Source organism: Uloborus diversus, chromosome 10 (assembly GCF_026930045.1).
Source record: "Uloborus diversus isolate 005 chromosome 10, Udiv.v.3.1, whole genome shotgun sequence".
NCBI classification, from domain to species: domain Eukaryota; kingdom Metazoa; phylum Arthropoda; class Arachnida; order Araneae; family Uloboridae; genus Uloborus; species Uloborus diversus.
The window spans coordinates 39037142-39052443 of record NC_072740.1 but is presented as its reverse complement, the minus strand read 5'-3'; the positions used below and the strand labels follow the sequence as shown (position 1 = coordinate 39052443).

Here is a 15302-nt window from a genome sequence, read left to right as displayed (position 1 = left end):
CTGAAACTCACCAAAATTTGTAGCAAATAATATGTATACTGAAAAAGCTGTTCTCCTTCTATAATATTTTATCATCAGAATAAAGTAAAATTATTTAGCTACCTCACACACTAAGACATAAGGGTCATTTCATGTCAAATCGCCTAATGCCATGTGCCGTCATGTCTCAGATTTTGTCCATTGTTTTTTTACTAATAGATATCTATGTTTCATAGCAACTGGAAGTGCAATTTCATATTTTGTCAAATTGTTTTACATTTCAAAGAAACTTCCATACATCTTTTAAAGGGTATGCATTTTAGTAAAAGAAAAATGATTATTTCACATCCGAGTGTGAGAGGGGGTTTTATCAAGGGACTTCCTTTAAATGCTTAGCCCAAACATTGCTGTGCAGCTACTGCTAGTTAAGGATAAAATCATATTTTGACATCATGAAATAATTTTAGTTTTAATTTTTGGATTTTTTGAAACCTCAAGGATCTGTACCCCTAATCTTGCTTATTGGTATTAATGGCCCTGAATTTAATGACACAACTGAGATGTACTTGAGACATATTAAAAAAGGAACAAGATTTACAAATGTATATCCAAATATTACTTAGGCCTAATCATTTCATGGGATTTATGTTTGAATAAGAGATTAATTTAAAACTGGTCATTTCTATAAATTTGTATTTTTATATAAAGTAAAAGTTACACAAAATGAAAATACTTCTTTAAACATCCCAAAAACAAAATGCTCCTACCTTCATATTCATTATTGTTGTACTTAAAAAATCTATGCTTTGCTCTCACATCCAATAGACTGCCAGGAACGTATTTAGAAGCAAATTCCTTGACTTTTAGAAGAGTTAAAAATTGAGGAGGTTCATAAAAATCTTCAGGGTACATATCAAACCAAACTAAGAGAACTTTTTCAAGTGTTCTAAACATAATGTAAGAAAAAATATTAGATAAAAGATACTGCACATATAAAGCATTTGAAAACACAGAAACAATGATGCATAAAATATCAACAAAATTACTGCAAGTTTACACAGGCGCGGATACAGACTACAATTTTAGGAGGGATAATCATACTGCCTACCAGACTACCAGGGGCAGGCTAGTTGGTTTTTTCATGCGGGCTCACCTGAAACCCAGATTTTTTTTTTTTTTTTCCAGAATGGGCTGAGTTTGGAAAACCCAGCTAACTATGAATAAACAATTTAAAATGCTTCATATATTATCTTGAAAAAACTGTAGCATTAGTAAATCTGGGAAACAATTATTTTTCAAATAAAAAATTAAAGCTGATTTCAATATCACAATAAATGTTTTGCTAAATGATGCATTCAAAAAATAAATAATGAAACAATTTGCAAATGAATCACAGTGTAACAATATTTTTCTTTCAAAATAGGTATGTTATACTCAAAGAATTTCTTCTCTTACTGTTTCAGCTGTTCTTTTGTTTCAGGCGAGAGGTCCATGTTGTCCTCGTGCATTTGTTCATACCTATAATAATTAGGATATTATTTCAAAATTCATATATTCTGAAGAAACATATAAGAGAAAACTTATTTAAAATAAACAAAGCAAAATTAATGTTTTATATTTTGAAGCTGCAAGCTTTAATAACATGGTATCTCACTGAGCCTTTAAGAAATAAATTTAGATACATAACACTTCTCTGGACACATTTTCATTAAAATAGCCTTAAATGATATCTAACAACTAAAATGTGGAATTAGTTCTATCAATAACATAGCAATACAGGGAAAAATGTTTTTAAACTTCATGTTATTTTTAGCTCAAAAGAAACATTAAAACTTTAAAACATAACACATTATTTACCTTTTCAATAGAAGAGATAGAACTTGATCTGGTGTGGAAAAAGACCGATATGTGGACAAAAATATATTCATATAAGTTGATTCTAGTTCACCTGAATCTGTTGTTAAACTTTCCACCAATTTCTCTAATGTCCCAGCTTTCACCATTTTGACACGGACTGTTTCCCATTCAAGATGGGAAACCTGATCTGAATAGTCCTGGAACAGTTTTCATTAGTTTTTTTTTTAAATAACTAAAGGCATATGCTACAAAGATAGATGAATTTTCAGTTGTAATACAAATACATTGGTAATGGAAATTTCTCATCAGGGTTCATATAATACTAAAATTTGAATACACTAGAAGCACCAAATTAGGATCTGATTTTATTTAGTACTATGATTTGAACTTCTGAAATTAAAAATTGAGACATGAATGTGGAAACAATGTGATTACATTTAGATTACTAATATAAAAAAAAAATTCATTAGAATTACCTTTTTTGTTTTCCACGAAAAATGAATGAAAATTTCAAATTAAAAGACACTAATCTACTCTTTGATGATGTTAAAAAAGTATTTAAAAAAAAGAGACATAAAAAAAAAAACTAATAAAAGTAAATTTCAGTACAGAAATTGACAAGATGCATATTGTATTAAATTATAAGTATTCTTTGCATAATAAATAACTTGACCAGTAATAGGAATTTAGTAATATGCACTGAAGAGTAAATGAATAAAAAAAATGACTAAATGAATTTTGCCACATTAGGTATCATGCAATAGAGCTCCATATTTTGGTGGCTCTAATGTTGTTATGCCAGGCAGTTGCACAGCTCACATCCTTTGACTGGCTGTGATTACACGTTACGTTGAATATATTATACTACCTAAATAAAGTAAAATAGCTAACTACAAGGACTAGTTTGCAATATCAGACTTAAAAGTTTTAGGATCAATATTCATTTTGATGCATACTTACAAGTAAAGTTGTATTAGGACAGTAAAATATTTACTAACAATGATAAGAATGTAAATTGAATAGTTTACAAAATATTTACTAACAGTAACAATTACAAATAATTAACAATTAAGTTTTCTTGTATAGTATGATAATGCAATGGTGAACTAATTTATCACATTTATTTCCTCACTGCTATCCCTACACTTACTTTCAACTAAGAATTTCTGAAAAAAAAAATCTTTCTAGTGAAACTAATATTAAATCTAATAATTTAAAAGCCAACAAACATTTTCTGGCTTCTCTGAAAAATACATTTCTAAGAATAATACAACATACAAAAAACATCATTAAAATAATGAGGCATTGTTATTATGCTATTGTACAGTTCTAAGAGAAGCTGAAACACACAGATGTAAAACAATATCTTTTAAAAAAATTAATCCTTAAATAAGATTTAAAGTACTATCATCGCATCACATACCACAGTTGCATGATGATACCGGACTTTTTTCAAATAAACATAGTACACAGCTCCATCAGTTTCTTCTTCACCCCATAGTTTTAAAGACGGTTGCTAAAAAACATATGACAGACATTAGATACATAATGATTTTAAATATGCATAAAATTACCCACATTTTAGGCTCTAAAAGTTTTCTATTATCAATGCATTGGTGTGTTAGATTACAATCATGATAATAGACTACCCTACTAAGCAAAAAAGGCATACTTCAAAAGATTAATTATTGCGAGAAACAGTTTTTCAAACATTAGTTAATCATCTCTTTAATTTATTTGAACCTGGCAGCTGATGTTTCCAATTTTTGTTCTTATTTAACTACATCTAAAATATTTATGTATTAATTACTAATCTAGTTAACGTTCCTTATATTAAGAAGAAATAGCTCAAGAAAAAGAATAAGATATTCCATTATTGTTTAGGAGGGCTGTATATTCAATGATTAGAATTCAGAATGTGTAAGTATTTACTTCTTTAGCGTCTGTTTAAAAGGGTTCAATTAAAATGGGGAAAATGCTCACGTTTACGAGTGTTTTTTTCAAAGAATTGTTCAGGGAAAATTTTCGGAAAATTTGCATCATGCATAAATTGACCCCTAAATTTTAACCTCAATTTTTGTACTAAATTTCTCAACTTATACGCAAGTACCGAGAGGTGGGCACGTTGAACCAGTCTTAATTATTTTAAAACCATTATAATATTTTTATTTATGACTAACTAATAGTACCTAAAATGTGAAATTTTTTTAAAAAATACATTTCATTTTCAAGTGTTTGAAAACTTTAAACATTTGGGAAAATAGTTACAAACCTTGAATTTTGAAATTTCTAACAAGAGTGAGGAAAAGGGGAGAAGACCAAAATGTGACAAATTCAGCTCCTTGCTACATCCCGCATCAAGAAAATAAATCATGGTTCTCGCGTTCCTGTAACATATCTCCTGAGATAAATTTTTCTGACTCACATGTATAATATATTGCTAGTTATTCTTTTGCTATCCTAAGTTCAGTATTTCGGAAGTTCTTATGTAATTACTTAATTTTATCTTACTTCTACTGCATACTGCTAATCTGTTTAGTACAAGAAAAAAAAATTGTACTAATTCTATTCTTTTTCGTTTTCCACATTACTTGTATTCGAAAACAGGGGTGCCCACAGGGGGGGGGGGATTATGGCGCGAGATGAGCCATCAAAGTTTTCAGGGGGGATTTTTTTTTATTTATTTTTGTAACTTTATTTATATAAAGTTATTTATTGATTTATTTTAATTAAAATTATTTATTTCATTTATTTATTTAGTTTATGTGTTTGTGTGTGTATGTCATTGGCATAGCACAGAACTTTTCAAATAAAATAAAAATTACAATAATAATTTAAAATAAATAAATAAAAAATTTTAAAAAGTAAATTAAATAAAAATAATAAAAAAGTAAATTAAATTTAAAAAAATAAAAAAAGTGAAGTAAAAAAATTGTTTTAAAAATATAAAAAAGGGAAAGAGGGTTAAGAGTATCTTTGGGGGGGGGGGGGTGCACCATTGAAATTGGGGGGGAAGGGCACCCCTGTATGAAAAAATAATGTCGTAATGAGAAATCTGTAAAAAAAAAAAAACTTTAAAAAGGAGTTTCTTACAAGTTTGGAACAATTTGGTAAAACGACACAATCAAGTATTAAAATGTTAGAGACTGGAAAGTGTGAATGAAGTGCTATAAGTAAGTTTAGTTGATCTAGAATCCTTGAAAATAATTAAACAAATCTTTAAGTCTGATTGAAAAGTGCTTTAATTTTATTTCTTATTCAATGTATAAACAAAAAACTGTTTGAATGACTCTGTCGTTACCTATTTTCTAATTCTCCACCCCATTTCTTTTAAGAATTTTATGCATTTTTAGCCATACTCTCTCTTCCCTTAAACATTACCCAAAGATAGTCTAAAACTGAGTTTTTGCAGAACCCCCCTTTCCCACACAGCATAATAGGTCATAATAAGCAATTGCATTTTAAAAGATTTAAATTTAAAGAAGGTTTGGGGGAGCGCCCCTGAACCTCCCCCCTCTACATTACCAAAAAAAAAAATCTAAAATGTATTTTTAAAACTACAAACTAAGAAATTTTCTGGTGTTGGGCCCTTAAATCTCGCCTCCCCTTAACATCACCAAAAACCTTCCAAAACTGAGTTTTTAGAGCTACAATTGAAAAAATTTTGTTGGTGAGGTCCTGAATTTATTTATGAACATAATTCGAGACATAACTATTGCAGTTTCGAAAAATGGACGGGGGAACAACCTCAAACCTCTTCTTCCTCTAACATTACCAAAGATCATCAAAAATGCCTTTTCAAGACTACAAATTCTTAAACTTTCTGGGGGAGAAGCGAGAAGTCCATGTATTTAAGACATATATTATAAAAAAGAGGTCTTCAATTTCATATACCTCCCATTCATTTTTCAACTTCAGAATGACTCTAAGAGTTGGATCAAGCCGCGGCAGCAACTTCTGACTGGGAGTTTAAGTTTTGCAATAAAAACCCTTACTGGTGATTCAAAAGAGGGTTTTAACTCCTTTAACAAAACCATAGAGAGTTCAAAATTGTGTTTTTAGGCCCTTGAGTTTGAAAACTTTTCAGGTCAGAGTCCCTGATCCCTGCTATCTTCCCTAATAACACAAAAGGTGCACTTTCAGAATTTTGATTTTGAAACTTTACCGGAGGACAGCAGCCCCTTACCCGCTCCTTATTTAACGATGCCAAAAAGAACTTTAGAATATGTTTTAAGAAGGGAAAACTCCTAAATTTCATTCTCCTTCCCGTAATAAACTCAACAAAAGAAAATTTGTAGTGGCGTTTTTAAAGTCTAGTTGTTAAGAATTTGAGGAACTCCCGAACCTTCTCCTAATTTAAGAATCCTCAGCATCATCAAGCACAGGTCTTATAACTTAAAAAAATATTCGAGTTAGAGCAACCACCTGATCCTCTAAAACATGTCTACATGTATTCCAAAACTGCGTTTCAATAACAAAATTTCCCAAATGTGTTTTTAAGGCTTCAAAAATTTCCAGGGGAGTGTCCCTTGTGTTACTGCCAAATGTAGCCTGAATTGCCTTTAACAAAACATCTTTTGAAATTGTGTCTAAATTGAGATACCGAACCCAGTGTCAGTTTGGCATGTATTTCAAAATATTAAAAATACTCCTAGGTCTGCTCCTCTCTTTCCAACAATCCTTTTGGCACTCCTGACCCTCAGAGCTCATGAAAAGTGATTGGTAGTATATATTAGTATTTCATGTACAACTTGAGCACCAATTAAAGGTCCTTATGTCATTGACATATTTCGCAGTTGCGACATTTACCACACCACACATCTTTTTTTGAACCAATAAAACGTGTACATTATTAAATTTTGATTAAATAATATATTAATTTAGATTATCTGAGAAAACATCTGCTCACATTTTGATATAGTAAGTTTAACTCTCTGTAATTCAGTAAAATTACTATTCAAAAGAAAAAATTTCAAAAATCAACTAATAATACTACCAGGGGTCTGTCCAGGATTTTTCACAGGGTCCGTTTTTTGTGAAAAATCAAATAATTTTGTGAAAAATGAATTAATTTTGTGAAAAATCAAAAAATTTCGCAAAAAAAATATATATATATTTTTGTTAAAACGAAATTTTAGAATTTAGAGATGGCACAAACTGCATCAATTAAACTTAAAGTTGAGTGTTTTCCTTTTCTATGACAAGAAAATCATTCTGGATTTTTTTCTGATATTTGGCGGGGGGGGGGGGGGGCATCGCTCTTTCAAGTATCAATATTTATCTACCATTCTGCATTATGTTAAATTATATTAGATATATTTCTGTACAATATTTAAAATAATTGTAACAAAAATATAAATAAATAAAACAAAATTCAGAATAGGGTTCAGCATTCAACTTTTTGACCCAAGACACTCCTAAAATGCACAGAATTTCGTTTAAAACTTATAAATTCCGTGATTTTAACGAAAATAAAAAGATATTTCAATTGTTTACCTCTTAACAAACCTCTTAACTTATCAAAAATTCGAAAAATCGGATTCCCATAGCGGATGCAAAGAGATCGCAATTCTCAAAGTGAAGGCATCAAAGGTATAAAAACGGCTTGTAAAAGAAATATTTTTGATAAAATTATTTTAAAATTGCATTTTAGAGTCCTATGATATAGGGTTGCCATCCAAATTTTGCTTCAAAATAGTTGCTTTAGTAGCCTAATTTGTAAAAAAAAGTCGCCTAAATAGTCTCCTCAGCACAATGATTAAGTTGCATTTTTCACCCATTTAGTTGCTTTTTCCAATTTCGTTTAACTATTTACTAACTCAAAAAATACTTAGTGTAACAAAATCACACAACAGAAAATCTTAAAACATAGCTATTTATAGCAAATGCAAAAAAAGAAAAAAATCAAAACTTAATTTCTCAGATCTAACATGTGTTTTAACATCATTCAACATTTTTTACTGGAACTACTACTTCAAAAAAGCAACTCTCAGAATAGTAATGAAGTTGGTATTTAAATTTTTTTTTAAATACTTACAAATTCAAAAAATACATTGTGTCACACAATCAAAAGATGACTACCTATAGTAACTACAAGAAAATAAAAACTTATTTTCCCAAACATAATATTTTTTTTCAAGATTAACTTGGCTCATTCAGCATTTTTTAATGGTACTAATAATAATAGAATTTAATGAAGATCATTTTTTTTAAAGTCAAGACAAAGGAATTATAAATTGAGTTTGAACTTGTAAAACATATTCATGAGTCTTCAAAGTATTTAAGTTTGGAGACAGTATTGACACTTTCCCATGCATTTTAAATTTTAAATTGTCAATACATTTAAATGTTGATTTGTGTATTTCAAAGTCTAGTCGTTTTTAAAAATTAAGAACTGTGAACTAAAATGAGACAGTTTTTTCATACTACTATTTAAATGTAATAATTAAGCAATAGCTGTATAGGGAAAGTAATTAATGTAATAGGTAAAATGGCTTCTGAAATAAGCCAAGTAAACAACAAACTAGTATAGGGGAGGGGGGGGCACATGTGAACATGGCACCATGACAACGTCAAGCAAAACATCTTAAAAAATTCTTAAATAATGGCAGGGCCAGTTCTACTTCTTAGCCTAACTTTTAGGGCAAGGACCCAGTTTATGTTCCTGTAGTGACAGGTTTTTTGTTTTAGCAGATGCTGATGTAATGTTATCAGACTTCTACATGTGAAAACATATTTTAAATTACCTAATAAGCTAAACTTAATTATTGCAAACCAATACATGAACATTCAAGTAAATTTATGAGTTGTTAATTGTTAAATCAATTTTCCTTTACTTTTTTTTATATTTTATATTTTAGTGCTATTAGTGATCACTTGAAGCAGTTTCCAGCTAAAAGGAGTCAAATTTTCATTTTCATATGAATTTCTCCTAGAGTTCAATTTTTAGTTACGTTCATTTCTATGTGAACTTCAAAAAACAAGAAAATTAAATTAGAGTAGCTTTGAAAATATTTATTTTGGGAATAAATTTGAAGATAAACAAGTTTGCTAGTTTGAAATTTCGTTTTTGTCCGAAAATACGTAACTAATAACAACTTAAGAACAAAGCTTTAAAAAAATAAGAAATTATTGAAATAAAAATCAAAATAAATTGCTTTAAGATGGCATAAGTTAAAACATCTAAGACCATTTAAAAATATTAAAACACTAACTGGATGCTAAAAGATTAAAATTTCGAGCGCGGCAAGACATTGTCGGCGAAGCACGTGTTCAACGCTTGAGTGTTTGTTCTCTATATTTTCATTTCTATGTGAACTTAAAAACAGGAAAATTCAGTCCAAGTAGCTTTGAAAATATTTATTTTTGACATAAATTTAAAAGTAAGGAAGTTTGCTAGTTTTAGTTTTCGTATTTTTACGAAAATACGTAACTAATAACAACTTAAGAGCAAAGTTTAAAAAAAAAAAAAAAAGAAATTATTGAAATAAAAACCAAAATAAATTGCCATAAGATTGCATAATTTAAAATATCTAAGACCTTTTAAAATAGTTCAAACACTAACCGGATGCTAAAAGATTTCTATTTCGAACACGGCATGCAATTTTCGGCGAAGCACGTGTTGAACGCTAGAATGTTAACAAACAAGAACGACTTTAGTTTTTTGCCGTACATATTAGGATAACTTAAGTCAAAGCACTGGAGATCATTATTAATAATGCAATTTTATTACAGAAAACGAAAATTTTGCATTTGAATTCGACCTCAGTAGATCGACACGTTCGCCGCGCGGCGAAATGCTATTGGCTGAAAACTGTATGATGCAATCTCCATAGTGTGTTGGAATGCAACTGATTGGCTCAAAATCGTTCTTCCTATTTCTTTTTCAGTGAATTTCATAAAAGATGAAAAAATAGTCGCTTTTTATTGCAAAAAGTCGCCGTTTTTTTAAAAATAGTCGTTTATTGCCTGTTTTTTGCCAAAAAAGTCGCCATAGTCGCCTAAGGTAAGAAATAGTCGCAAAAGTCGCCTTTTTAGTCGCCAATGGCAACCCTATATGATAACATATCATTAATATCTGTGGACAGAGTTGACCCCTCCCCCCCCCAAAAAAAAAATAATAAAATAAAATAAACCATCTATTCAGCATTTTAATTTTTGACTCATAACAGAAAATGGAATTTTGCTTTAAAAACTTGAAATGAGAGTTCTAACAAAAATAAAGAGACTTTTCATTTATTTGAATCCTAATAAAGCGAAGTTAGCTTGAAAAAAGAACAAAATATGATTCTCATATCGGATGTTAAAAGATTGCATTTTTCAAAATGTAGACATCTAAAGAAAAAAAACGGTAATTAAAAGAGTTTATTTAAAGTTAATCATCCTTGTTAGCATCGAAAAATCAACACCCATATAATTTTCTCCCAAAATAACAATTAAACATGGTACCGCACCGTAAAAACGCAAATATTGACAAGCCGACAAAATGATGAGAATATTTTCTAATCAAGTTATTATAAAGGTTCAACGCCAGACGCTAAGTGGTGATAGTTTTGAAGTTGGTAACCCTATCTGAAGCGATCATATTTTTTCCTCACCCTTACTATCCCTTTGCAGTTCTAAGTTCATTTCGCAGATATATATTATTATTGTTTATTAAATCATGAGCTGGAGAAAAGTGCTTACCAATGCCTTTTCAGAAAAGTTTACAACAACATCGCTGCTAATTAGCTGTGATAAAACAAACAACCATTATATTTATTTGGCAGTAGCAATTATTTATCGCTTGCAGGAGCATCACAAGAGTGCCGATTTTTTCGTTTTTTTTTTCTTTTTCAAAATTAGCCGATTTTGTATAAGCTATTCTGATTTAAAAAAAAGGTTCCAAAAATTATCGGTTTATACACAGAAATATGCGTCATTTTGCTTTCAGATTTGCTCTTTCAATAAACAATTTGTGACAGATCCGATCTTGTTTATCAGAATTTTGTGAAGGGTCCGTTTTGTTTGATCGGGATTTTGTGAAAGGTCCGTTTTGTTTGATCAAGATTTTGTGAAAGGTCCGTTTTGGTTGATCGGATTTTTGTGAAGGGTCCGTTAACGGACCCAAATATCCTCTGGCCAGACCCCTGACTACCTACCCTCTCCCACGTCTTCTTCCAAAAAATTTTTCATTTTGCTGCGTTGCCCCCCCCCCCCACCCTATTGCAATAAGTATACCAATACGCAATATGCTTCAAAATTCATAGCAGAAGGTGAGTTTTGTCTTTTTGTCGAAAATTTTTGAACCCCCCACCCTCCGAAACATAATCTTGGCTACGGCCTTACTAATAAGGGGCATTGAATAGACAAGAATCTCAGAGGAAAAATAGGCAAATAAAATTTTTAAAAAGTTTTATGCTTTAAATGTGCTTTGTAATGTAAGTTAATGCTTTAAAAGAAATGTTGCACAGATTTAGAAATTATGTAACAAGAGAGTAACATACTGCCCCTATTTGAACTTCATAATTTATACATTTGATAAGAAATAAAATTGAATAAGAACAACGATTGTTACATTTTGATTCAGGATGTAGCAAAGAGCTTAATTTGACATATTTTGGCAGGAGACTCTAACCTCTTATTTGTTAGAAATTATAAAACTTAAGGTAGTAGCCACACTTTTCCAATTAGTGAAGGTTTTCAAGCACTTTCCTTTTTTTTAGGAAACAATCATGCAATTTTTTGGGAGTTGGAGGCCCACATAAAAGCAGGGGCCATAAGTTATAGCTTGTTTAACTTATAGGCAAATCCGGCCCTGGTCATCGTAGTTCAGTCTTTCTCGCAGATTTTTGTTTGATGTCATTTTTAGGAAAATTATTTACGGCTTTATTAACAATTTTTACAATTCTACCAATATGTTTTACGTTTTCATTACATTTCAACAAAGTTTTCCAAAACTTTTGATGACTGAATTATTCAGAATTCAATAATGACTGGCTTATTTAGACTTAGATGATTATGACTTACCTTACTTCTTAAACAGTACTTAGAAAGTAAGTAAAATGGTACTTTCCCCTTTAAGTTAAAAAAAAATCAATTAATCAGAAGACTCAGGAAAATTAAATTTATTCAGTTTGCGATTCGATTACATTCGGTTGGAAAAAAAGATAGGGGAACACCCCCCCCCCTCCCCAAAGGGTGGAGACCCCCCTTTTGTTTTAGGTTTTAATTTGTTAAAAAAATCGTGGATTATTTTAAGTATTGCAGCTGAATGCACAGCTGGTTAGCCTGTATTTTTATTTATATACTTGCTCAAATGGTTTTCAGTTCAAAATAGTCAACTTACAACACGTTTTCAGCATCCTAGTGACAGCATTGTCTACTAGTCATACTATTTGTATTTAATGTTCAGTGTTTTTTTTCCCTCTTCCATCAAAAGAGGACATTTGCTATTCTCTTCATTTTCCCTTCTGAACTATTCAAAACAGAAGAAAAATCATGATTTTTTTGTTTTAAGATTATGAAAGATATGTTGTTACAACATAAAGTCCTAAGTCCTCCCAAAACTGGGGGGCAAGGGCATTGCCCTCCTCTGACTCCCTTCTCCCTATAAATCCACCCATGGTTGTAAGAAATATCCTCTTGGGGAAACCCCAAATCTTTCCCTTCCCAAAAATAGCCTAAAATTGACTTCAAATTCAAAACTTTGAAAATCCCCTCACATTTCCGCTATAGTTACCAAACATAGCAAAAAAAAAAATGTGTTCTTAAAGCAAGTGTCCAGAGATTTCCAGAGGTAAGATGCTGGAACCCTTACCGTCGCTAAAGAATCTAAATTTGCACATTAAGAGATTAATTTTGAAAATTTTTGATAGGGGATGACTGAATCCCCCTTTCACCCATACGCCAACAAAATAAGTCCAAAATATATTGCATGTTTAAAACTTCATATTCGGAAAATTTTCAGGAAGAGCTGCCATCCTTCCTTAGCTAAAGTCACCCAAAATTAGTAAAAAATTGACTTCAATTTTGAAAGCATTAAAGGAGGAAACCAGAGCATTAATTTCTAGAGGAGATCCCCTGATCTTCCCGCCTCCATCCATCCTCTGATATCATTGAAGACAGACTGAAATGTGTTTTAGAGCTTGTAATTTTTGGTATCTTTTACTTTCTTCAAAGCAATAAATTAGAGATATGGGGAGTTTCCACCATTGGGGGAGGGGGGGGGGGGGGTTGAAGATGGATTCCCTCCTTGGAAGAGGATCTCTCCTTGACAGTATAGTTGTTTATTTTACGACATCAAAATTTTGTATCTGAGCAAGGAACTTTGAAATCTTTAGATACACATACAGAGATGATAATAGAATAAACCAATACTTTTGGTCAAATCCGAAGATCAGCAATACTGATTACATTAATTTAATTGGCATGTTCACTATACAACAAATTAGAAAATTATAATGTAAGTGCAACACAATGAAAACATTCATTAAATTTAAGGAAAAAAATCAATGTTCACAGCAGCTTCCGAAAATTAGGGCATGTTTTGTTTTTTTAAATTCTGTGCTCGACGATTATAACCTTCTTTTGCAGCATTCATCCAGTTGTAAAATTTAGCATTGTAAAATATTTTTCACAACTGTTGATATGATAACTCAATACAATCTACATAGCTGTTTGTGCTTCAAAATGTTGGAAAACTTATAAAATATAGGCTTTTAGTCTCCTTCGATAGAGTAAAGAAATATGTTATTGTAATTAAATGAAATTCTTGCCAAAAAGGGAGAAAAGTGAAAATTTATGTCATCGTTTTATTCTAACTGATGGTTGTCAAGCCCCTGCTTCCGCATAAATCATATACTACTCAAAATCCGAGCCAGGCCCTCAGTTTTCAACTAGGTAGACATGGAATCTTGTTGGCCCTGCTTCCTATCCTACTTCCAAAGACGGCAAGCAATTGTGAGTTTATGACTTCAATTTTGGAAAATGTCTTGAAAGTGCAACATGAATCCATTAATAATAGGGATGCGTCGTTCATGAACGAACGAGTTTAGAATGAATCCTTAAAATAAGCGGGTCAGAATGATCTTCTAAAAAACGAATGACCATTCCTTTGAAGAGCGAACAGTTAAAACTATTAAAATTCCTTATTCAAAAGTGAATAGTTTTAAGCTTATTTTGGGAGGGACCCGGGCCCCCCATCAGTCGTCCCCCCCCCCACCTAAAATACACCTGGGTGGCTGGTGCAGTAAAAAAGTGGAGGAGGTCAGAGATGCAGTGGGTGGGACTATGCCCCCTAATTCTGACTTTTTTTTTGTTAAATTAGACTAAATTTTTGGATTTTAATGTCATCATTCATTAAATGGTCTTTAGAAAAATCCGGGCGACTGCTGATTTTTGCTTTCGTAAAATAAATCTACACTAAAAAATCATTTTTAACGCGAACTTCAGTTTTGATCTCAGAGAGGTGGAAAGGCAGGACAAAGCCCCTTCACTTTTGGTCGTGAAGGGGCAAATGTTTCTCTTTCTCCTCCCAGATAAGCTTCCTAAGAAAACATCTGAATGATTAAAACTCATTTGTTACATTGTTATTTCATATTAATTTTAAAAAATGTAATGATTATAACCCAGAAAGAGTGGGAGGTCTATCATCTGAAATTCTTCCTTTTGGGGACAGATTGAATTTCTGGGTGAAATGGTACTGCCTGCCCCTCCTCCACGTAAGTAAAATGCCCTGATTTTCAGTTTGAAAAATATGGTCTCATTACAGATATTGAATACGTTTTACGCAAAATACAAAACGTAAAGAGAACTTAATATCTTCACAAACTGCTAACGAATGCTAATTTTTATTTTGATAGTGAAATATGAGAAATACTAAAATTATTACGCAAAGGAAACACTGAAACTGACATGAAGCTGTATCTTTCAAATTCACGATATTACTTTCAGACATTTCGAAAGAAGAAAAGAATTAAATGGTTAAACATGAACAAACAACACGACGTAATTTGTTACGAATTTTTAAGCACTGTAAATGAAGATACATTGACTGTTCTATAGAAACAAATTTCAAAGCATGAAAATCTATTTCATTTCTTTCGAAGTTTACGATAGAACTACTCAGGGAAATAAAGTATGAGCACAATTTATGTGTATATAACTTACAGAACCGTCAATAAAGGGGTTCATATTTTCATATCTTCACATTTCCAAAAATTAGCCTCATTTGACATGAACTCGAACTTCACACAAATGTTTTTATTGACAAGTTGCACCGTGAGTTGTTGCCAAACACAAACTTCTTAATATATGAAAAGAAATCGACATTCCACATGAAAGGCTAAACTACATTTCGACATTTTTTATCAACCCTTGATTCAGGGTTGCCAACTAGAACTCCTAAACATTTCTCACCCTAAACTCAACCAATGCCTCTTATTAATACTAAATGCCTATCACATTTGCCTAAAAAAATGTACTTC

General features: G+C 31.2%; 1 protein-coding gene across 1 annotated transcript in view; it reads right to left on the bottom strand.

Moving 5' to 3' along the window:
- Positions 1-15093, bottom strand: part of LOC129231367 (ral guanine nucleotide dissociation stimulator-like 1) — a 57294-nt gene extending 42201 nt beyond the window's left edge. Inside the window, exons 1-5 of the mRNA XM_054865663.1 lie at positions 14986-15093; positions 3260-3352; positions 1837-2033; positions 1435-1497; positions 747-925 (exon numbers count right to left, since the gene is read on the bottom strand). Of these exons, the coding sequence (XP_054721638.1) occupies positions 747-925; positions 1435-1497; positions 1837-2033; positions 3260-3352; positions 14986-15009 (556 nt within the window). The 5' untranslated portion in view covers positions 15010-15093. The remainder of the gene's footprint in view (positions 1-746; positions 926-1434; positions 1498-1836; positions 2034-3259; positions 3353-14985) is intronic.
- Between the last annotated feature and the right edge of the window lie 209 nt (positions 15094-15302).